The sequence below is a fragment of the Coregonus clupeaformis genome, chromosome 16 (assembly GCF_020615455.1).
Source record: "Coregonus clupeaformis isolate EN_2021a chromosome 16, ASM2061545v1, whole genome shotgun sequence".
Taxonomy (NCBI): domain Eukaryota; kingdom Metazoa; phylum Chordata; class Actinopteri; order Salmoniformes; family Salmonidae; genus Coregonus; species Coregonus clupeaformis.
In genome coordinates this window covers 28509197-28534715 of record NC_059207.1, presented here as the reverse complement: position 1 = coordinate 28534715, position 25519 = coordinate 28509197, and the positions used below count along the sequence as shown (strand labels likewise).

General features: G+C 41.7%; 1 protein-coding gene across 1 annotated transcript in view; it reads left to right on the top strand.

Moving 5' to 3' along the window:
• ppef2a (protein phosphatase with EF-hand domain 2a) overlaps nt 1-25045 on the top strand; it is a 36176-nt gene extending 11131 nt beyond the window's left edge. The window contains exons 5-18 of the mRNA XM_041899935.2: nt 1820-1874; nt 1981-2156; nt 2265-2379; nt 4166-4212; nt 4346-4512; nt 5153-5189; nt 17873-18022; nt 18237-18593; nt 19559-19744; nt 20381-20523; nt 20619-20725; nt 21273-21439; nt 21700-21787; nt 23962-25045. Coding sequence (XP_041755869.1) covers nt 1820-1874; nt 1981-2156; nt 2265-2379; nt 4166-4212; nt 4346-4512; nt 5153-5189; nt 17873-18022; nt 18237-18593; nt 19559-19744; nt 20381-20523; nt 20619-20725; nt 21273-21439; nt 21700-21787; nt 23962-24215 — 2049 coding nt within the window. The 3' untranslated portion in view covers nt 24216-25045. The remainder of the gene's footprint in view (nt 1-1819; nt 1875-1980; nt 2157-2264; nt 2380-4165; nt 4213-4345; nt 4513-5152; nt 5190-17872; nt 18023-18236; nt 18594-19558; nt 19745-20380; nt 20524-20618; nt 20726-21272; nt 21440-21699; nt 21788-23961) is intronic.
• Nucleotides 25046-25519: the final 474 nt, after the last annotated feature.

Below are 25519 nucleotides of genomic sequence, written 5' to 3'. Positions count from 1 at the left end.
ATATTTAATAATTTATGTCCTCCGAATTCATATTCATTATATAAATAGGCCCATTTAATGTTGTCTGGCTTACCGTTCCAAATAAAATTGAATATTTTTTTCTCATATCATTTAATAAACTGTTCGCTAGGCGTAGGCAAGACCATAAGCAAATAGGTAAACTGGGATAATACTAAAGAGTTAATCAGGGTGATTTTTCCACAAATAGACAGGTATTTCCCTTTCCATGGTAGCAAGATCTTATCTATTTTTGCTAACTTTCAATTAAAATGTATTGGAGTGAGATCATTTATTTCATTTGGAATATGTATTCCGAGTATATCCACATCACCATCAGACCATGTTATTGGTAAACTACATGGTGATGTACATTTCTTATTTCTGAGTGATCCAATACGGAATATTGTACATTTATCATAATTTGTTTGTAATCCAGAGAGGTTAGAAAATGTATCTAGATCCTCTATGAGGCCGTGGAGGGATTCAAGTTGTGGATTTAAAAGAAAACATTAATCATCAGCATACAATGACACCTTTGTTTTTAAGCCCTGGATTTCTAATCCCTTGATATTATTGTTGGATCTGATTTTATTAGCTAAGATTTCGATGGCCATAATAAATAGATATGCCGATAGTGGACAACCTTGTTTTACTCCTCTTGACAGTTTAAAACTTACGGAGAAATAGCCATTATTTACTATTTTACAACTAGGGTTACTATAAATGATTTTAACCCATTTTATAAGAGATTCTCCAAAATTAAAATGCTCCAGAAATATATATATAAACTCCAGTCGTACTTTATCAAATGCCTTTTCAAAGTTTTCTATGAATAGCAGGCCTGGTTTCCCAGATTTTTCATAGTGTTCTATTGTTTCCAGTACTTGCCTTATATTATAGCCAATGTATCGTCCATGTAAAAAACCTGTCTGATTAGAATGAATAATGTCCGACAATACCTTTTGAATTCTATGCGCTATACATTTTGCTAGAATTTTTGCATCACAACACTGAAGTGTAAGGGGCCTCCAAGTTTTTAAATGGACTGGATCTTTATATTTCCCCCTTGTATACTATTTCAGTTATAATGAAATCAGACCATCTTCTTGAGTGTCTGATAATCTACCATTTACTTAGGAGTGGTTAAAACATGCTAATAACGGTCCTCTGAGTATATCAAAAAAGGTTTGGTATACCTCGACTGGTATGCCATCCAACCCTGGAGTTTCCCCAGACTTAAAGTCTTTAAATGCATCCAGAAGTTCCTCCTCTGTAATTTCACCTTCACATGAGTCTTTCTGAATGGCTGTTAATTTTACATTATCAATAGAAAAAAAATCCCTACAATTAGCTTCAGTTAGAGGAGATGGAGGTGACTGAAACGAAAACATACACTTAAAGTACTTTGCTTCCTCCTTTAAAATACTATTTGGTGAATCATGGGTGACTCCATCATTTGTAACCAGTTTCAGTCAATTATTTTTGGTAGCATTTCTATGTTGAAGATAAAAAAATAATTTGGTGCATTTTTCCCCATATTCCATCCAGTTTGCTTTATTTTTATAAAATATTACATTTGATCTTTCTTGAAAAAAAGTTTTTTTGTTTTTCCTCTAATTTATTCTGAGCCTCTATGTTACAGTTTTAATTGCTATCTATCTGTTCTGTTAACGCAATATTAGTATTTACTTTGTGTGAGGAAAGGTTTTATACATAATCATTCAACTCAATCATACAGTTCCTCTGGTGAATACCTACTTATAGAATACTTTGTGACACTTTGCTAAAGAAAATGTCTCTCTCTCTCTTCTCTATGCAGCTTTACAATTTCCTTGGCTACCTCATGGACAACTTCCACCCAACTAGCACTGAACGTAAGACTTTCCCTGCCCTTCTGTTTTGGCTTTTGTGTACAATTGTGACCCTTATTTCTGGTTTCATGAATGTTGTTATATTATACCTGTGGTTTCTCCCCTACAGGCAACTTAATCTCCCACATATTCAGAGAAAATGATGTGTGCCGCGATACAGAGTGGGAGAGGCACTTCTGCTATAAGAATATTGAGGTGCCAGAGATCTACTCAGGGCCCCATCTTATCTTCCCTCTTACTGTGGAACAAGTGGCTGCCATGGTAGAGGCCTTCAGGAATAAAAGAGTAGGTGCATTTATGTACAGTTAGAATGAAATTGATACTCTTTTCCTAACTACAGTGCTTTAGCTTTATCACAAATCCCCTTCACTATACAACCGTTTTTCCCAGTAGCAGCTCCACTCTCGGTACGTTCTCCAACTTCTCCTGGAAACATGGAAGTTACTCCGAAAGCTGCCAAACATCAGTCGAATCTCCACCTGCCACAGCAAAGAAATCACCATTTGTGGTGAGTAATAAATCACCACAGTTTTTTGTTGTTGTCCTGATTCACCTCATTGAGAAGAGCAACCCTTTTCAAAAAAATATGTATATTCAGTGGGGAGAACAAGTATTTGATACACTGCCGATTTTGCAGGTGTTCCTACTTACAAAGCATTTAGAGGTCTGTAATTTTTATCATAGGTACACTTCAACTGTGAGAGACGGAATCTAAAACAAAAATCCAGAAAATCACATTGTATGATTTTTAAGTAATTAATTTGCATTTTATTGCATGACATAAGTATTTGATACATCAGAAAAGCAGAACTTAATATTTGGTACAGAAACCTTTGTTTGCAATTACAGAGATCATACGTTTCCTGTAGGTCTTGACCAGGTTTGCAGACACTGCAGCAGGGATTTTGGCCCACTCCATACAGACCTTCTCCAGATCCTTCAGGTTTCGGGGCTGTCGCTGGGCAATACGGACATTCAGCTCCCTCCAAAGATTTTCTATTGGGTTCAGGTCTGGAGACTGGCTAGGCCATTCCAGGACCTTGAGATGCTTCTTACGGAGCCACTCCTTAGTTGACCTGGCTGTGTGTTTCGGGTCATTGTCATGCTGGAAGACCCAGCCACGACCCATCTTCAATGCTCTTACTGAGGGAAGGAGGTTGTTGGCCAAGATCTCGCGATACATGGCCCCATCCATCCTCCCCTCAATACGGTGCAGTCGTCCTGTCCCCTTTGCAGAAAAGCATCCCCAAAGGATGATGTTTCCACCTCCATGCTTCACGGTTGGGATGGTGTTCTTGGGGTTGTATTCATCCTTCTTCTTCCTCCAAACACGGCGAGTGGAGTTTAGACCAAAAAGCTTTATTTTTGTCTCATCAGACCATATGACCTTCTCCCATTCCTCCTCTGGATCATCCAGATGGTCATTGGCAAACTTCAGACAGGCCTGGACATGCGCTGGCTTGAGCAGGGGGACCTTGCGTGTGCTGCAGGATTTTAATCCATGACGGCGTAGTGTGTTACTAATGGTTTTCTTTGAGACTGTGGTCCCAGCTCTCTTCAGGTCATTGACCAGGTCCTGCCGTGTAGTTCTAGGCTGATCCCTCACCTTCCTCATGATCATTGATGCCCCACGAGGTGAGATCTTGCATGGAGGCCCAGACCGAGGGTGAATGACCGTCATCTTGAACTTCTTCCATTTTCTAATAATTGCGCCAACCGTTGTTGCCTTCTCACCAAGCTGCTTGCCTATTGTCCTGTAGCCCATCCCACCCTTGTGCAGGTCTACAATTTTATCCCTGATGTCCTTACACAGCTCTCTGGTCTTGGTCATTGTGGAGAGGTTGGAGTCTGTTTGATTGAGTGTGTGGACAGGTGTCTTTTATACAGGTAACGAGTTCAAACAGGTTCAGTTAATACAGGTAATGAGTGGAGAACAGGAGGGCTTCTTAAAGAAAAACTAACAGGTCTGTGAGAGCCGGAATTCTTACTGGTTGGTAGGTGTTCAAATACTTATGTCATGCAATAAAATGCAAATTAATTACTTAAAAATCATACAATGTGATTTTCTGGATTTTTGTTTTAGATTCCGTCTCTCACAGTTGAAGTGTACCTATGATAAAAATTACAGACCTCTACATGCTTTGTAAGTAGGAAAACCTGCAAAATCGGCAGTGTATCAAATACTTGTTCTCCCCACTGTATACCTTAAATTATACAGATATTAGTAAATTATTAACTGTAATTCATTAATGATAGTTATATCAGTGTGTTGATACAGCATTGTTTCATCCAAGGTGATTTACATGGGCAGCTGGAAGACCTGCTGTTGATATTTTACAAGGTACTGTCATCTGCTACAATACATTAGCTAAATACATATAAAATGAAATCATTATTTTTGTTTAACCTTTCCCCAAAAACAGTAATACATTTAAGATATTCATAGTCTGTTTTGTTTGTTGTTTTCCCTGTAGAATGGCATGCCATCATTGGAGCGGCCATATGTTTTCAATGGAGACTTTGTTGATCGAGGCAAAGATTCCATTGAGATTCTCCTCATCCTTTTTGCCTTCCTGCTCGTGTATCCAAACGATGTTCACCTCAACAGGGGAAACCATGAAGACCATATTGTCAACTTGAGGTATACAGTCAAAACACTGATCATGTACAAATTCAATATATTTAATTATTTAAAAAATAATATACCATACTTTCGGAAAGTATTCAGACAACTTGACCTTTTCCACATTTTGTTACGTTACAGCCTTATTCTAAAATGTATTAAATTGTTTTTTTCCCCTCATCAATCTACACACAATACCCCATAATGACAAAGCAAAATCAGTTTTTTTAGCAAATACATTTTTGATATGAGACCCTTTACTTACTTTGTTGAAGCACCTTTAGCAGCGATTTACAGCCTCGAGTCTTCTTGGGTATGATGATACAAGCTTGGCACACCTGTATTTGGGGAGTTTCTCCCATTCTTCTCTGCAGATCCTCTCAAGCTCTGTCAGGTTGGATGGGGAGCGTTGCTGCACAGCTATTTTCAAGTCTGAATACTTATGTAAATAAGGTATTTCTGTTTTTTGTTATTAATACATTTCCCAAAATTTCCAAAAACCTGTTTTTGCTTTGTCATTATGGGGTATTGTGTGTAGATTGCTGAGGAAATTGTTTTATTCAATCCATTTTAGAATAAGGCTGTAACGTAAGGGGGTCTGAATACTTTCCGAAGCCACTGTATTTTCAACTCTGGTATCTCTTTTCCATTTGTTTAGGTATGGCTTCACCAAGGAGGTGTTGGGGAAATACAAGGTAGGTTTAATTTTAGAAAAGTTAAATAAATAAAGAACACATCCTGGTGAAGTGTTGACTTACTTGTAGTGGGCAGTAATATTTGACATGTGCATATAATACATATAATATATAATAATATATATAATATATTATAATAATATATAATATAATACAGTACATTTTATATGCTAAATACCCAGTGGTTTAAAGTACTTAAGTAAAAATACTTTAAAGTACTACTTAAGTCGTTTTTTGGGGTATTTGTACTTTACTTTACAATTTATATTTTTAACAACTTTCACTTTTACTTCACTACATTCCTAAAGAAAATGATGTACCTTTTACTCCATACATTTTCCCTGACACCCAAAAGTACTCGTTACATTTTGATTGCTTAGCAGGACAGAAATGGTCCAATTCACGCACTTATCAAGAGAACATCCCTGGTCATCTCTACTGCCTCTGATCTGGTGACTCACTAAACACAAATGCTTTGTTTCTGAATGATGGGGAGTTTCTCCCATTCTTCTCTGCAGATCCTCTCAAGTGTTGGAGTGTGCCCCTGGCTATCCGTAAATAAAAAATTAATTAAAAATTGTGCCATCTGGTTTGCTTAATATAAGGAATTTGAAATGATGTATACTTTTATTTTTACTTTTGATACTTAAGTACATTTTGGAATTACATTTACTTTTGATACTTAAGTATATTCAAAACCAAATACTTTTAGACTTTTACTAAAATAGTGTTTTACTGGGTGACTTTCACTTTTACTTGAGTCATTTTCTATTAAGGTATCTTTACTTTTACTCAAGTATGACAATTGGGTACTTTTTCCACCACTATAAATACCTCACATGCGACTCATAATAAGACTAAGCAATTAGCCTATTAAAATGTTTATCTGACTCCATAAAGATAATTAGCAATATGCAAGAGACTACAGTTGAAAAATGCACAATCAAGTATTATGCGTTCAATAACATAATAATACTTTTAGATTTTTTTTAATCTTTAATTTACAATCTGTAGCAACTATGAAAATAGAAAGGTTCAGAACTTTTGTGAAACATCACAGCACAGTTGAAAAATATATGGCAAATATAAATCAACAATGGATGGTGTTAAGAGATAGATGGGAGGGGTTGAGTGGAGCTGAAGGGTGGTATTAAAAACAACAAGATAACTAATGTAAAATATACTCTGAACGTAAAATGTATATAGGTTCGGAACTTTTGTGAAACATCACAGTTAAAAATATAAATAAATCAAACTGGATGGGCTTCAGAGATAGATGGGAAGGGTTGATGGTAGCTGAAGGATGGGATTAAAAACAAACAAAAGAGAACTATTGTAAAATACATTGTGTCTATAAAATGTATATACAGTGGGGGGAAAAAGTATTTAGTCAGCCACCAATTGTGCAAGTTCTCCCACTTAAAAAGATGAGAGGCCTGTAATTTTCTTCATAGGTACACGTCAACTATGACAGACAAATTGAGATTTTTTTTCCAGAAAATCACATTTTAGGATTTTTAATGAATTTATTTGCAAATTATGGTGGAAAATAAGTATTTGGTCACCTACAAACAAGCAAGATTTCTGGCTCTCACAGACCTGTAACTTCTTCTTTAAGAGGCTCCTCTGTCCTCCACTCGTTACCTGTATTAATGGCACCTGTTTGAACTTGTTATCAGTATAAAAGACACCTGTCCACAACCTCAAACAGTCACACTCCAAACTCCACTATGGCCAAGACCAAAGAGCTGTCAAAGGACACCAGAAACAAAATTGTAGACCTGCACCAGGCTGGGAAGACTGAATCTGCAATAGGTAAGCAGCTTGGTTTGAAGAAATCAACTGTGGGAGCAATTATTAGGAAATGGAAGACACTGATAATCTCCCTCGATCTGGGGCTCCACGCAAGATCTCACCCTGTGGGGTCAAAATGATCACAAGAACGGTGAGCAAAAATCCCAGAACCACACGGGGGGACCTAGTGAATGACCTGCAGAGAGCTGGGACCAAAGTAACAAAGCCTACCATCAGTAACACACTACGCCGCCAGGGACTCAAATCCTGCAGTGCCAGACGTGTCCCCCTGCTCAAGCCAGTACATGTCCAGGCCCGTCTGAAGTTTGCTAGAGTGCATTTGGATGATCCAGAAGAGGATTGGGAGAATGTCATATGGTCAGATGAAACCAAAATAGAACTTTTTGGTAAAAACTCAACTCGTCGTGTTTGGAGGACAAAGAATGCTGAGTTGCATCCAAAGAACACCATACCTACTGTGAAGCATGGGGGTGGAAACATCATGCTTTGGGGCTGTTTTTCTGCAAAGGGACCAGGACGACTGATCTGTGTAAAGGAAAGAATGAATGGGGCCATGTATCGTGAGATTTTGAGTGAAAACCTCCTTCCATCAGCAAGGGCATTGAAGATGAAACGTGGCTGGGTCTTTCAGCATGACAATGATCCCAAACACACCGCCCGGGCAACGAAGGAGATACTTCGTAAGAAGCATTTCAAGGTCCTGGAGTGGCCTAGCCAGTCTCCAGATCTCAACCCCATAGAAAATCTTTGGAGGGAGTTGAAAGTCCGTGTTGCCCAGCGACAGCCCCAAAACATCACTGCTCTAGAGGAGATCTGCATGGAGGAATGGGCCAAAATACCAGCAACAGTGTGTGAAAACCTTGTGAAGACTTACAGAAAACGTTTGACCTGTGTCATTGCCAACAAAGGGTATATAACAAAGTATTGAGAAACTTTTGTTATTGACCAAAGACTTATTTTCCACCATAATTTGCAAATAAATTCATTAAAAATCCTACAATGTGATTTTCTGGAGAAAAAAAATCTCATTTTGTCTGTCATTGTTGACGTGTACTTAAGATTAAAATTACAGGCCTCTCTCATCTATTTAAGTGGGAGAACTTGCACAATTGGTGGCTGACTAAATACTTTTTTTCCCCACTGTAGTATGTATAAGCTGGAAGTAGAAACCTAAGTGTTGTTGTCCATTAGTTTACTCCAATTAGGGGAGGGGTGGTAGTGTTAGGGGAAAATAATATTTAAAAAAACATATGTATATACACTACCAGTCAAAAGTTTGGACACACCTACTCATTCAAGGGTTTTTCTTTATTTTTACTATTTTTTACATTGTAGAATAATAGTGAAGACATCATGACTATGAAATAACACACATGGAATAATTTAGTAACCAAAAAAGTGTTAAACAAATGAAAATATATTTTATATTTGAGATTCTTCAAATAGTCACCCTTTGCCTTGATGACAGCTTTGCACACCCCTCAGAATTTGCAGCCCAAATAAATGCTTCACAGAGTTCAAGTCACGGACACATCTCAACATCAACTGTTCAGGGGGGACTGTGTGAATCAGGCCTTCATGGTCGAATTGCTGCAAAGAAACCACTCCTAAAGGACACCAATAAGAAGAAGAGACCTCCTTGGGCCAATAAACATGAGCAATGGACATTAGACTGGTGGAAATTTGTCCTTTAGTCTGGAGTCCAAATTTGAGATTTTTGGTTCCAACCACCATGTGGAGATGCGGTGTGGGTGAACGGATGATCTCTGCATGTGTAGTTCCCACCGTAAAGCATGGAGAAGGAGGTGTTATGATGTGGGGGTGCTTTGCTGGTGACACATTTTTTTTATTTTTTCACCTTTATTTAACCAGGTAAGCCAGTTGAGAACAAGTTCTTATTTACACCTGCGACCTGGCCAAGATAAAGCAAAGCAGTGCGATAAAAACAACAACACAGAGTTACATATGGGGTAAACAAAACATAAAGTCAAAAATACAACAGAAAATATATATACAGTGTGTGCAAATGTAGTAAATTATGGAGGTAAGGCAATAAATAGGCCATAGTGCAAAATAGTTACAATTTCATATTAACACTGGAATGATAGATGTGCAAAAGATGATGTGCAAATAGAGACACTGGGGTGCAAATTAACAAAATAAATAACAATATGGGGATGAGGTAGTTGGATGGGCTAATTACAGATGGGCTGTGTACTGGTGCAGTGATCGGTAAGCTGCTCTGACAACTGACACCTAAAGTTAGTGAGGGAGATAAGAGTCTCCAGCTTCAGAGATTTTTGCAGTTCGTTCCAATCATTGGCAGCAGAGAACTGGAAGGAATGGCGGCCAAAGGAGGTGTTGCCTTTGGGGATGACCAGTGAGATATACCTGCTGGAGCGCAGACTATGGGTGTGTGTTGCTATGGTGACCAGTGAGCTAAGATAAGACAGGGAATTGCCTCGCAGTGATTTATAGATGACCTGGAGCCAGTGGGTTTGGTGACGAATATGTAGTGAGGGCCAGCCAACAAGAGCGTACAGGTCACAATGGTGGGTAGTATATGGGGCTTTGGTGACAAAACGGATGGCACTGTGATAGACTACATCCAATTTGCTGAGTAGAGTGTTGGAGGCTATTTTGTAAATGACATCGCCGAAGTCAAAGATCGGTAGGATAGTCAGTTTTAGGAGGGCATGTTTGGCAGCATGAGTGAAGGAGGCTTTGTTGCGAAATAGGAAGCCGATTCTAGATCTAACTTTTGATTGGAGATGCTTAATGTGAGTCTGGAAGGAGAGTATACAGTCTAACCAGATACCTAGGTATTTGTAGTTGTCCACATACTCTAGGTCAGACCCGCCGAGAGTAGTGATTCTAGTCGGGTGGGCGGGTGCAAGCAGCGTTCGGTTGAAGAGCATAGTTTTACTAGTGTTTAAGAGCAGTTGGAGGCTACGGAAGGAGTGTTGTATGGCGTTGAAGCTCGTTTGGAGGTTTGTTAACACAGTGTCCAATGAAGGGCCAGATGTATACAAAATGGTGTCGTCTGCATAGAGATGGATCCGAGCGTCACCAGCAGCAAGAGCAACATCATAGATATATACAGAGAATAGAGACAGCCCGAGAATTGAACCCTGTGGCACCACCATAGAGACTCCCAGAGGTCCAGACAACAGGCCCTCCGATTTAACACATTGAACTCTATCTGAGAAGTAGTTGGTGAACCAGGCGAAGCAGTCATTTGAGAAACCAAGGCTATTTAGTCTGCCAATAAGAATGCGGTGGTTGACAGAGTTGAAAGCCTTGGCCAGGTCGATGAAGACGGCTGCGCAGTACTGTCTTTTATCGATCACGGTTATAATATCATTTAGGACCTTGAGCATGGCTGAGGTGCACCCATGACCAGCTCGGAAACCGGATTGCATAGCGGAGAAGGTACAGTGGGATTCTAAATGGTCGGTGATCTGTTTGTTAACTTGGCTTTCAAAAACTTTCGACAGGCAGGGCAGGATGGATATAGGTCTGTAACAGTTTGGATCTAGAGTGTCACCCCCTTTGAAGAGGGGGATGACCGCGGCAGCTTTCCAATCTCTGGGGATCTCAGACGTTACGAAAGAGAGGTTGAACAGGCTAGTAATAGGGGTTGCGACAATTTCGTCGGCTAATTTTAGAAAGGGTCCAGATTGTCTAGCCCAGCTGATTTGTAGGGTTTTTCAGCTCTTTCAGAACATCAGCTGTCTGAATTTGTGTAAAGGAGAAGCGGGGTGGGGGGGGCAAGTTGCCGCGGAGGGTGCAGAGCTGGTGGCCGGGGTAGTGGTAGCCAGGTGGAAAGCATGGCCAGCCATAGCAAAATGCTTGTTGAAATTCTCGATTATTGTAGATTTATCAGTGGTGACAGTGTTTCCTAGCCTCAGTGCAGTGGGCAGTTGGGAGGAGGTGCTCTTATTCTCCATGGACTTTACAGTGTCCCAAAACTTTTTGGAGTTAGTGCTACAGGATGCAAATTTCTGTTTGAAAAAGCTAGCCTTTGCTTTCCTAACTGATTGTGTATATTGGTTCCTGATTTCCCTGAAAAGTTGCATATCGCGGGGGCTGTACTGCTAATGCAGTACGCCACAGGATGTTTTTGTGCTGGTCAAGGGCAGTCAAGTCTTAGGAGAACCAGGGGCTATATCTGTTCTTAGTTCTGAATTTTTTGAATGGGGCATGTTTATTTAAGATTGAGAGGAAAGCACTTTTAAAGAACAACCAGGCATCCTCTACTGACGGAATGAGGTCAAGATCCATCCAGGATACCCGGGCCAGGTCAATTAGAAAGGCCTGCTCGCTAAAGTGTTTTAGGGAGCGTTTGACAGTGATGAGGGGTGGTCGTTTGACCGCAGACCTATTACGGACGCAGGCAATAAGGCAGTGATCGCTGAGATCCTGGTTGAAGACAGCGGAGGTGTATTTAGAGGGTAAATTTGTCAGGATGATAGGTATGAGGGTGCCCATGTTTACAGATTTTGGGTTGTACCTGGTAGGTTCGTTGATAATTTGTGTGAGATTGAGGGCATCTAGTTTAGATTGTAGGTTGGGCGGGGTGTTAAGCATATCCCAGTTTAGGTCACCAAGCAGTACGAACTCTGAGGATAGATGGGGGGTGATCAGTTCACATATGGTGTCCAGGGCACAGCTCGGGGCTGAGGGGGGTTTGTAGCAAGCGGCAACAGTGAGAGACTTATTTCTGGAAAGGTGGATTTTTAGAAGTAGAAGCTCACACTGTTTGGGCACAGACCTGGATAGTATGATAGAGCTCTGCAGGCTATCTCTACAGTAGATTGCAACCCCACCCCCTTTGGCAGTTCTATCAAGACGGAAAATGTTGTAGTTGGGGATGGACATTTCTGAATTGTTGGTGGCCTTCCTAAGCCAGGATTCAGACACTGCTAGAACATCAGGGTTGGCGGAGTGTGCTAACGCAGTGAATAACTCAAACTTAGGGAGGAGGCTTCGGATGTTAACATGCAAGAAACCAAGGCTTTTACGGTTACAGAAGTCAACAAATGATAATGCCTGGGGAGTAGGAGTGATACTGGGGGCTACAGGGCCTGGGTTAACCTCTACATCACCAGAGGAACAGAGGAGGAATAGAATAAGGATACGGCTAAAGGCTTTAAGAACTGGTCTTTTAGTGCGTTGGGTACAGAGAAAAAAAGGGGCAGATTTCCGGGCATTGTATAATAGATTCAGGGCATTATGTACAGACAAGGATATGGAAGGATATGAGTACAGTGGAGGTAAACCTAAGCGTTGGGTAACGTTGAAAGAGGTAGCATCACTGGAGGCACCGATTGAGTCGGTCTCCGCGTGTATGGGGGGTGGGACAAAGGAGCTGTCTAAGGCAGGTTGAGCTGGGCTGGGGGCTCTACAGTGAAATAGTACAATAAGAAATAACCAAAACAGCAATAAGCAAGGCATATTGACATGGGAGAGAGGCATAAAGCAATCACAGGTGTTATTTGAGAGAGCTAAGACAACAGCTGGTAATGGCGACAAAGTTTGGGCTGAGGCTAAACATCAACAGGATGCGGTACCGTATAAAGGAACAGTCCAGCAGGCATCAGCTGTATAGCTGAGTTATCATAAGGTCCGGTGTACAGCAATAGGAGAGTTTGGAGGTAGTTCGGGGGCTGCTACAGCACTGGCGAGCAAGAGGCCCGGCTTGCATGTACTAGCGGGCTGGGGCTAGCAGATGGATCTTTGTGGTCGACGTCGTAACGGGAAGCCTGTTGAAACCACATCAGACGATTTCGTCGGCAAACCAGTCGTGTTGGATCGGCGGGGCTCCATGTCAACACTAGGAGGTCCGGTCTGGTTGACAGAGAGGTAGATAGCCGGGAGATGGGCCTGGCTCGAGGCTAGCTCAAGGCTAACTGGTGCTTGTTAAGGGGCAATGGTAATTAGCCAACGACAACAGCCATTTGGTTGCAGCTAGCTGGTTGCGATGATCCGGCGCTAGGGTCCAGTGATTCCGGCAGAAAATCCGATATGCTCTGGGTCGATAGCACCCTGTGCAGACTGGCCGACAAATTGTCCAGGCTAGAGCTAGAGCTGGCTGGTGGGTAGTGCAGGCCACGGACAATGGTGAAGACGCTAACGGTGGCTAATAGCAAGTAGCCATTCGGTTGCAGCTAGACTAGTTTCAGCTTAAGGTTCTTGATAAAAGTTATAAAAAAATAATAGAATCCTTTCCACGTTGGGTGAGGTGGGTTGCAGGAAAGTATATTTAGTTAAAGAATGAAAAGTAAAAATTGAGAAATATATACAAAATAGACAACAAAAAAACTAACAATAAAACTGGCTATTTACACAAGGACACAGAAAAAAACACGACCGCACTGCTACGCCATCTTGGATTGACAATCACTGTCTGTGATTTATTTAGAATTCAAGGCATAATTAACCAGCATGGCTACCACAGCATTCTGCAGCAATACGCCATCCCATCTGGTTTGGGCTTAGTGGGACTGTCATTTGTTTTTCAACAGGACAATGACCCAACACACCTCCAGGCTGTGTAAGGGCTATTTTACCAAGAAGGAGAGTGATGGAGTGCTGCATCAGATGACCTGGCCTCCACAATCCCCCAACCTCAACCCAATTGAGATGGTTTGGGATGAGTCGGACGGCAGAGTGAAGGAAAAGCAGCCAACAAGTGCTCAGCATATGTGGGAACTCCTTCAAGACTGTTGGAAAAGCATTCCAGGTGAAGCTGGTTGAGAGATTGCCAAGAGTGTGCAAAGCTGTTATCAAGGCAAAGGGTGGCTATTTGAAGAATCTCAAATATAAAATATATTTTGATTTGTTTAACACTGTTTTGGTTATTACATGATTCCATATGTGTTATTTCATAGTTTTGATGTCTTCACTAATATTCTACAATGTAGAAAATAGTAAACATTTAGAAAAACCCTTGAATGAGTAGGTGTGTCCAAACTTTTGACTGGTACTGTATATATATATTGTCACGATCGTTATAAACAGTGGACCAAGGCGCAGCATGATATGCGTACATCGTTTAATGAGTACTTTACACTAACAAAACAAACGATACGTGAAGTCCTAGGTTAACACACCAAAACAAACCTTACGGAACAAGATCCCACAATAAACAGTGCCAAACAAGCTGCCTAAGTATGGTCCCCAATCAGAGACAACGAGAATCAGCTGCCTCTGATTGGGAATCACCCTGGCCAACATAGAAAACACGAACTAGAACAAAACATAGAAAATCACACATAGAAAATCCACCCTGGCTCAACATATAAGAGTCCCCAGAGCCAGGGCGTGACATATACAGTGGGGAGAACAAGTATTTGATACACTGCCGATTTTGCAGGTTTTCCTACTTACAAAGCATGTAGAGGTCTGTAATTTTTATCATAGGTACACTTCAACTGTGAGAGACGGAATCTAAAACAAAAATCCAGAAAATCACATTGTATGATATTTAAGTAATTTAATTTGCATTTTATTGCATGACATAAGTATTTGATCACCTACCAACCAGTAAGAATTCCGGCTCTCACAGACCTGTTAGTTTATCTTTAAGAAGCCCTCCTGTTCTCCACTCATTACCTGTATTAACTGCACCTGTTTGAACTCGTTACCTGTATCAAAGACACCTGTCCACACACTCAATCAAACAGACTCCAACCTCTCCACAATGGCCAAGACCAGAGAGCTGTGTAAGGACATCAGGGATAAAATTGTAGACCTGCACAAGGATGGGATGGGCTACAGGACAATAGGCAAGCAGCTTGGTGAGAAGGCGACAACTGTTGGCGCAATTATTAGAAAATGGAAGAAGTTCAAGATGACGGTCAATCACCCTCGGTCTGGGGCTCCATGCAAGATCTCACCTCGTGGGGCATCAATGATCATGAGGAAGGTGAGGGATCAGCCCAGAACTACACGGCAGGACCTGGTCAATGACCTGAAGAGAGCTGGGACCACAGTCTCAAAGAAAACCATTAGTAACACACTACGCCGTCATGGATTAAAATCCTGCAGCGCACGCAAGGTCCCCCTGCTCAAGCCAGCGCATGTCCAGGCCCGTCTGAAGTTTGCCAATGACCATCTGGATGATCCAGAGGAGGAATGGGAGAAGGTAATGTGGTCTGATGAGACAAAAATATAGCTTTTTGGTCTAAACTCCACTCGCCGTGTTTGGAGGTGTCACGCTCGTCTAAGGAGGAGGACCAAGGCGCAGCGTTGAAGGCAAACATCTTCTTTATTTGATAAATGATCACACGATCAAAACAACAAAACGAAACCGTGACGTCCCTGGTTACATACACCAACCAACACGGAACAAGAAACCACAAACACAAAGTGAAAGACAGACAGTTAAATATGGCTCCCAATCAGAGACAACCAGCTGACACTCGTTGCCTCTGATTGGGAGTCACTCAGGCCAACATAGAAATACAAACATAGAATTACACACCCTGGCTCAACATAACAGTGTCCCCAGAGCCAGGGCGTGACAGGAGGAAGAAGAAGGATGAGTACAACCCCAAGAACACCATCCCAACCGTGAACTATGGGGGTGGAAACATCATTCTTTGGGGATGCTTTTCTGCAAAGGGGACAGGACGACTGCACCGTATTGAGGGGAGGATGGATGGGGCCATGTATCGCGAGATCTTGGCCAACAACCTCCTTCCCTCAGTAAGAGCATTGAAGATGGGTCGTGGCTGGGTCTTCCAGCATGACAACGACCCGAAACACACAGCCAGGGCAACTAAGGAGTGGCTCCGTAAGAAGCATCTCAAGGTCCTGGAGTGGCCTAGCCAGTCTCCAGACCTGAACCCAATAGAAAATCTTTGGAGGGAGCTGAAAGTCCCTATTGCCCAGCGACAGCCCCGAAACCTGAAGGATCTGGAGAAGGTCTGTATGGAGGAGTGGGCCAAAATCCCTGCTGCAGTGTGTGCAAACCTGGTCAAGACCTACAGGAGACGTATGATCTCTGTAATTGCAAACATAGGTTTCTGTACCAAATATTAAGTTCTGCTTTTCTGATGTATCAAATACTTATGTCATGCAATAAAATGCAAATTAATTACTTAAAAATCATACAATGTGATTTTCTGGATTTTTGTTTTAGGTTCCGTCTCTCACAGTTGAAGTGTACCTATGATAAAAATTACAGATCTCTACATGCTTTGTAAGTAGGAAAACCTGCAAAATCGGAAGTGTATCAAATACTTGTTCTCCCCACTGTATTTACAAAAAAATATATGGGGAATTGGAAATGATGCAGACAATTACATTGATGGAAGCTACAATCTATCTGCACTATTAAAGCTGATCCACCCCTTAAAGAAAAAATAAATAAATAAAATATAATAAACTATTATGCGTTTAGCTGACTAAGATCAATGAATGGTCATGAGAAGCGAATATCAACACAAGTTTTATTTAATAACTTTGTCAAATGAATAGGTTCACATGCAAGGCATAACGCTTAAGTTACAAGGCAATACTGAGATCAACAAATCATTATTCTAGGCATACAGATTCAAAGGTTAATTTACAAGGCAAAGCATGGACAAAGAGATGCTTACTAGGCCAGAGGCCCAGAAGCCTAGAAAATGATAATTGATCATACAACCTTCCTCCATGGACTTGATACAGGATAAGAGAGAGAACAAAGGCATTTCATTCCATTTATAACATCTGAAGGTGTAACATTTCAACCCAAGACCAACCACCTTTGACCAATCAAACAATTCCAAGTTTACTGTGTAACCTGACCACCAAGGCCCAATCTCCACAGGGTGTCACATCATTTAAATGCTTGTGTGGGAGATAAGACCAGTGTAAATAAGGCAGAATTCCTGAGGGGACCATACATTTTTTTTGCATATAGTAATTCAGAGTTCACCCTATACAGATACGAGTAACCACAGAGATCATACTTACATATAGATAGCGTCAGAGTTATCCCCAGTGAACAAGTTTCAGATTGAAACCATACATGGATACTATAGTATTATTCTATCACATTCAATATTCAGTGCTCTGGATACTGTAGCAGAGAGATACATTTTGGCCCCTCAGAGGGGAAAGGGCTGACTAGTCTTTGGGCATTGTCCTATCCTTGTGTTCCTGGACCATTTGCCATGCAGCTCCAGGTGACAGAGAACACATAAATTAGGGCCAAGCCAACAAGCTCACTGAAGTCTGATGTCAGTCTCATGTGAGACTGTAAATACGTGCAGGATGTTCTGAATAGTTTGTTGACCATATGGCATTAAATCCTCTTTATCCTACTTATAAAACATCAGGAAAATCTCTTTGCTCTCTAAACAGTCTCTTTATTTAATACTTTGATCACTTGGAATCACAACTATAAACTGCAGTTGGCTTGCTCATTGCTGTCAGGCTCAGAGTTTAAAAGGGATACTCTGGTCACTTTGCAGGGTGTATTTCCACGTACAGTGTGGGTCACTCACTGACTCCTCTACCTAACGTCCAGTAAAAGGATTAAGAGGTTGATAAACAAGATGACTTAAGGTCATCAGTGTTGTCCCAATCTGCCAGTTACAGGTTACAGTGAGTCAGGAAGATCGGTGGCTTTACTGTAACTACGCCCACGCAGCAATGCGCTCTTGGATCTTTACCGAGATTCTAAACATCAAAATAGTACAGCTAAAGTGATTATTTGTTTACACTGGTTTAAAAGCCAGACCAGTTTGACATACATTTTTTAAACACAATTCACAACTTTGCTGGCACATATATGGACAAAATGTCAGACTCCTCTTATCTATTCAACAATGCAGTGATTGATTATAATGATAGTTTGTTTCCCTTGTCCTCAGATGCACGGCAAGAGGATCCTAAAGCTGCTTCAGAAGATCTTCAGCTGGTTGCCCCTGGCAACAGTCATCGATCAGAAAGTGTTGATCCTGCATGGGGGCATCTCCAACACCACGGACCTCTGCCTCATAGCCAGAGTGGACAGACACAAAGTGAGTGAGACTATCTCTAGACAAGTGTGGTTTCTATCAATCTATCAATCAAACATATGGGGGCACATTCACTATACAAACCCATGAAGAAAAGGGAAAATGGTCAATTTGCACTGACTGACAAAGAGCACAGATGTAAATGTTAATCAATTATTTAATATAATTTAAACAATGCCTTTGTGTTCTCTCTCTCTCTCTCTCTGTCGTCTCTCAGTACGTGTCTGCCCTGAGGCCTCCTAAGAAGAGGACACAATACCCAGTGAGCCAGTCCTCTGTGGACTCGGACATGGAAGACGACCTGTCAGGCACCAAGAACAACCAGCGCCGGGTCTCCCTGATCAAGGCCAACAACTTCGGACCCCGGGATGGCTTCCAGCGCCGCTCACTCCAGGACTTTTCCGGCAGGGTCCCCCGGACCGTTGACGAGGAGATAGAGGTGCGGCGGAGGCAGTCCAGCTTCATCAATGGCGGCTTCAGCCACAGTCAGGGGGAACTCAACAACCCGGCCGTCTCCTCGGTGTCGCAGGAATCCACCGACACAGCAGACACTACCGTAGAGGAGTGGAAACAGGTGAGGACCTCCGGCTGGGGATGTGTTGTAGACTAGAGAGGTGGTTTGGTGAACTGTGCTCTGTGATGAGTAACAGTAACCTTGTCTGAGACCAGACGACTTTAGCCTTTAGCTCAATCCAGGTTCGATACTCGGTCAGTTACTCATAATTGGTTGTTAAACACCACCTCAGGACTAGGAGTGCTCTATTGTCATGAATCTTGCCCTGGAGGCAGAACTGAGCGATTTCTGCTAGATCAGGTGTAAGCAACCCTGGTCCTGGAGTGCCACAGGCGCTAGATGGACCAGCTGCAAAGTCAAAATGTTATTTCATAAAAATAGCAGTGTGGTTAAGGTTAGGGTTAAGGTTAGGGTTCGTTTTTAAATCAGGTTGTATTACTTTATGGCTGTGCCAGCTAGTGACCACTCTGCAGAGCTGCCTCCAGGGCAAGACTCATGACAATAAATGCCAACCTGCGTACAGTCATTTACTTAGTCACTGGTAGACAGACTGTAAGACAGAGGACCATTAATCCGTCAACCTGAATAACAATCTTGTTTTCCAATTTACCAGCCGTCTTACAAGCAGACACGTTTCAGGACAAGCCCTCGTTTTACAAGAGTAGCCAACTATATTTTGTTCTCTTCCATTTAACTCATTGGTGAAGGCTAATGTGTCTTACAGTACAATAGTTATTCAACTGAATCCATCACAGTATGTTAAGGAAAATCTGTCTCTTAAATGGTGAAATGATTATCGGCAGTATGTAGTATATACTCTGATTTAATATAAGCGCTGGCTAAAAGTAGTGTACTATTTTGGGAATAGAGTGTCATTTGAGATACAGCCATGGTCTTCTCACCTCTATATCTACTTATAGCCCTATACCAGTCATTTGTTTATTGCCATTATGATAGCCTATTGTAAGGTCTTTGGGTCTGACAAAAATGCTCATAATTTTACGATGTATTATTAATATGATTAGATCCTGGACCTACTGTGGAGTGATCCCATGTCTCAGAACGGCTGCATACCCAACGAGGTGCGGGGAGGAGGCTGCTACTGGGGGCCAGACGTCACCCGGGACTTCCTGGACAGACACAACATGCAGCTCATCATCCGCTCCCACGAGTGCAAGCAGGACGGCTACGAGTTCTGCCACAACCGCAGGGTGAGAACAGTCAGGCTAAAGGTGTCTAAGGGTTTACATAGGATGGGTAAGACTAGGGCCCGTATTCAAACAGTGTCTCAGAGTAGGAGAGTGGATATATTACACTTTCCCCTGTCCATATAATCCTATTCATTATGATCTAAATTGCTAAACTGATGTCAGATCAGCAATACTCTGAGACATGACCTGATCATAAAACATTCTAGACCCTCATTATACGCTATAACTAGGGCCACAAGTTAGTCCTAGTCAAGTCATGTGGCCAGGAACAACTCCTAGCTTTGGTAATGGCATATTTTGAATGGTAAATCCCTTTTATGCCCACTATGCCCACTGCCCTGTCGTGACATAGGCCTACACTACAGTATTTTCTCAATTTGCAGAGGGGAGCAGTTGCTCCACCATATTTTTGAGCTAATATTCTATAAGAGGAGCTCAAGCAGTAGAACATTTGAGGTGCCGGTAATCAGCTCCGGTGAGCTCCTGCCCAAGTCAACACTGGTTGTAAAGCTGCTCACTTGCTTTAGTCAGCCTAAATTTGTGTGCTTTGAAAGTGCAGTACGAGAGGTTTCTGGAAACTAAAACACTGCTTTTCACTGTTTGGTAATTCTGTATTGTTTACAATTTGTACAACAGGTCCTCACTCTGTTCTCTGCCTCCAACTACTATGAAGTGGGCAGCAACAGAGGGGCCTACGTGAAACTGGGACCAGACCTAGTGCCTTATTTGATTCAGTACCAGGCTAGCAGTATGACTCGAGAACTCACCCTGAGGAAAAAGTAAGCTACAACAGACAATTATTTTGATTAATAAAATATAGATTATTAAATTGACGAGGACAGAGTTTGATCTGCTCTCCCTGTCTGGACTACAGTGTGGGGAAGGTGGAACATTCAGCCCTCAAGGTCCTGCGGGAACAGTTGTTTGCACACAAGTCGGACCTCGTCATTGCCTTCCAAGAGTTTGACAAAGACAAAACAGGTGTCGTATCAATTGACATAGCCATGATCAAATATTCTTCCAAAGGATTAAGATTTATGTGATTTAATCCAATTTACACCCTTTACTCGTTTATACTCATATTTCATGAGATATAATATCTTATTTTGTGGTAGTTTTTTCGGGGGGAATAGATCAGCTATGAAATTAGCAGATACAATTTAAGTCTATCAAATAACCTAGCTTGCATCCTTTTGGATCCTTTTTTTTTTTACGACCCCCTCCCCTGGTTGGAGGACTTGGTGGAAAACATTAAAATTCTCTCTCTCTCTCTCTCTCTCTCTCTCTCTCTCTCTCTCTCTCTCCTATATATATATATATATATATATTTAATTTTTTATTTTTATATATATACAGCATACTTTCTTCCTATTTGTATTTGTACTGGATATATACTCAGATATAATATATTGTGGAAATGTGATCTCACCTCTTTGTACTGGGTGCTGATCTTTTTAATCCCCATCCCAACAAATCTTGGTAGTAAAGTTAATGTTAAGCAGTCCCCTCCTCCCTGTCTCCAACACAGGGCAGGTGTCTCTGAATGACTGGGCTATTGCGGTAGAGAGTGTGCTGCGTCTAGGCCTACCCTGGAGGATGCTGCGCTTTCAGCTAGTCACCTGCAAGACCCTGGGGGGCATGTTGGATTACCAGGAGTGGTTCCAGGAACTCTCCATAAAAGAGCCACAAATGGAGGTAATGGCATGTTACATCTGTCATTTAACTTCCATATTGACCATACTGATTAAATCCTTGTGGATGTACATACTTCTGTCCCAACAGGCTAATTGTGTTTGTGTGTCTTGTCCAAGCATACGTGGTTATATAGCATTCTGTGGGAACAAACCTGTTATGTCATGACGCACCTCTTGATTCAAAACCTGATGCCATAGAAAATAATGGGTGTCGTTCCATAGAGTGTTCATAGACAACTCTCCCCTTGATTGCCTATTCAGCACATCGATCAGGGTTTGCTGGAGACCCTGTACCGTCATCGCGCCACCTTGGAGACCATCTTCAGAATAGTGGATTTAGACAACTCAGGTAACAATACTCATCATTCCATGTATTGTTTCTTCAGGTGAATGTTTTGATCCCACAAGACATGACATCAACTACCGGTTACCTGTGTTGACTCAGTTATTTGTTTGGGGCGCGTAGTTTGCATACGTACATACGTAAGTACACTCAGACACATGTCGTACTTATTGAGGCCAACCTCCCTGTAATCTGTCTGTGGGGTGTTAAAGCTAACTACAGCAATAGGTGGTGGCTGATTTAGGATTAACCCACTGGTCTTCTAGTGTCACATCCAACCAACTGACGCAAGCCCTGCTACCTATCCCTCCCCTCTTCCCACTGGCTCTCCATCTCTCATCCCCATCTCTCCTCCCTTCCCCTCTCTCCTCCCTCTCCTCTCTACCATTCTCCCCCTCTCTCCTGCCTCTCCCTCCCCTCTCCCTCCTGTTGTGGCGTGACTTTCATTATTGTGATGACTATTATTTATTGAAAATTACCTACTATGTTTAATATTTACTAGATTAAATTAATCATGTAACAGTTAACTCATTAGGAATTTGGGGCACCATGGGAAAAGTTGTTTAACGAGTTACCGTTTCCCGAGTTAACTCTAAAGATATCTAGATATCTCTTATCATTTAACAGTCATTTATTAATCATTTACCTCATATCAGTCTCATTCTGAAAGTCGTAGTCTCTTTAAGTCTGCACGAACCCGGGTCTTACTGATCATTCCGTACCACACAAATTGATTAAATTATTTATTTACTAACTAATTAAAAATGATAACACAAGATACAAACACGTACATGGTATAGGTAGGGATTTGAAACTTAATGCAATGAAAACGGGTCCCTAGCGGACTAACACAATATGACACTTGTTACAAAAGATGGCGAGTTAGAGAGAGAGAGAGAGAGAGAGAGAGAGAGAGAGAGAGAGAGAGAGAGAGAGAGAGAGAGAGAGAGAGAGAGAGAGAGAGAGAGAGAGAGAGAGAGAGAGAGAGAGAGAGAGAGAGAGAGAGAGAGAGAGAGAGAGAGAGAGAAAGAGAACACTTGGATACACAAGGACCTATGCTCACAGTATTCCTAATACTTTGCCCCGAACTGCTGCCCGTTTGGGAAGAAAAGCAATGCATGTATTTACGTGTCTTCGTCGTGTGTCTCTGTTGCACCCAGGGCCTTCGTGGGAAGGGGTCGATTGGGCCTTCTCTTTCGGATTGGCCTTTTAGATGTAAGGCTCAGATTGTCCACAAGAGGTCACAATGTCATTCTTCTTAGTTGTCTGTTTACTTTCACTCGTTCTGGAAGTGGTCTTCTGAGGACGGCTAATCAGCCGTGTCGATGATCCCCTGTGGGGTGATGAGAGCAGTGTAGTGGACGATGGTTTGAAGAGAGTAACAGAATGGTCCCACTTAAATTCACCTTCTTAGATACAGTACTTAGAACAGCTACTCAGCCGTAACATTGATTGTTCGTGGAGGCAACTTTTTCGTCTTCACCTCGTGTTGATTTTCAGGGTCGGGACCAATATGGACAAAAGGTGCAGCTTGAGGTCCGTCTAGTCTGATCTGATAATTCTTATCTCAATCTTTTATGTACTCTGGTAAAGAGGGGCATTTCCGTCATACTAACACGCTCTCTGAGCTCCCTCGGGCGTGGCTAGTTACGAGGCAAAAGTATTATCATCACTATGATTTTGTTAGAAAGCTCAAATCACATTCCTATCTTCACGAAAACATTGTCTTCCTCCTTGATACAACGTATAGGATGTAAACCTGATATCCACAGTGTAAAAGCTCTTCAAGTCACAATGTTTTTGTTATAACGCCTTTATACCATTTTTAATGACATCACAAAATATACATTCATTTTCCATATTCCATTTCTCATCATTCCCAACGTTTGGATGTTGAAATATATTGTCCCAATGTTCATTGTTGGATGTTGAAGTTTTTGGGCGGCTAAAAGTATCTGAAAGAACGGCATTCCTTTCACCATGCTAGACTGCCAGAGATAGATTCTCCTCCTCTCTAATTTATGGCAGTACTAAGGTGTCAAGACCGGCACAGTCCCCCTGTGGGTAAGAGGGTGTGGTTGTTGTCGGCCATTTGCCAAGCTGACGTGAGGCCTTTGATCCTTACTCAGGGAGAGTCATGACACTCCCCTCTCTCTCCCCCTCCTCCCTCCTCCCTCCAGGGTTCATCACAATGGAGGACTTCCGTCAGACATGGAAGCTGCTGAGTGCCTTCTTAAAGATGGAGATCACTGACGAGGCCATCTCAGACCTGTCCGTTACCATAGACACCAACCAGGACGGCAACATTGACATCGGTGAGTTCATGGAGGCCTTCCGGCTGACGGACAAGAAGAGCCGGCTGGAGAGGGGAAAGAGCATGTTTATGGGGACCGCCACTGACCTGACCAAACTGGAGGGGGACCCCAATATATGAGGGATTAGTGGGACTGGAAGGGGACCCCAACATAGTATGTAGTAGTGAGAGTAAGTATTTAAAAAAAAGCAGACACTATCCACTCAAGACACTATCAACCCAAGACCAACAAACTACTACTAGTGGGAGAAGTTCTGTATGGAGAGAGAGAATGTAGGAGACTGCTTGTTTATTACCTCAGGGACTACGGAGGTAGTGCAGAAACAAACAAACAAACAAGCCAACAAGCTGCTTTGATCATTGACGCACATTGAGACACTGACACTATTGAGTGTTACAGCAGTGTCGATTAGGCTAGAAGGTGGATAGCAGACAATCTCCTTGGTGATTAGAGAGGATGGCTGGATCTTATTTTCATCATAGTTTGAAGTTCAAGAAGACACCACAGAGGGATGTGGTTTTGGATTAATTCAGTCTGTATGCAGATGCAGAGGCCAACAATAAATATACACAACGTCGTCAAAGTTTATGTCCTTCCAAGTGGAATGACTTGCATATCATTTGAAACTTTCAAATATGAAAAATATTATATTTTTTGCCAGACTCATGTAAATAGATCTGGACTGTTATTGGTGCCTTAGTGATAGAATAGGGAAAGCATTCCATCATTTTAGTGAAACTCTCATTAGTGTACTGATTGAATCGTGTCATTGCCAACCTGTCCACCTGTTCACTGGATGTGGCAGTAGGATTATATCTCCATCAGGACATTGGTCCTTTCCAGTGGTGACCAGTCATTCAGGACTGTTTTGAGCCCCACTTGTTTAGCTAAAAATAAAAAATAAATACAATTATATACAGTACCAGTCAAAAGTTTGGACACACCTACTCATTCAAGGGTTTTTCTTTATTTTTACTATTTCCTACATTGTAGAATAATAGTGGAGACATCAAAACTATGAAATAACACATATGGAATCATGTAGTAACCAAAAAAGTATTAAACAAATCAAAACATATTTTATATTTGAGATTCTTCAAAGTAGCCACCCTTTTCCTTGATGACAGCTTTGCACACTCTTGGCATTCTCTCAACCAGCTTCATGAGGTAGTCACCTGGAATGTATTTCAGTTAACAGGTGTGCCTTGTTAAAAGTTAATTTGTGGAATTTCTTTCCTTCTTAATGCATTTGAGCCAATCAGTTGTATTGTGACAAGGTAGGGGTGGTATACAGAAGATAGCCCTATTTGGTAAGACCAAGTCCATATTATGGATGGCAAGAACAGCTCAAATAAGCAAAGAGAAATGACAGTCCATCATTACTTTAAGACATGAAGGTCAGTTAATACGGAAAATGTCAAGA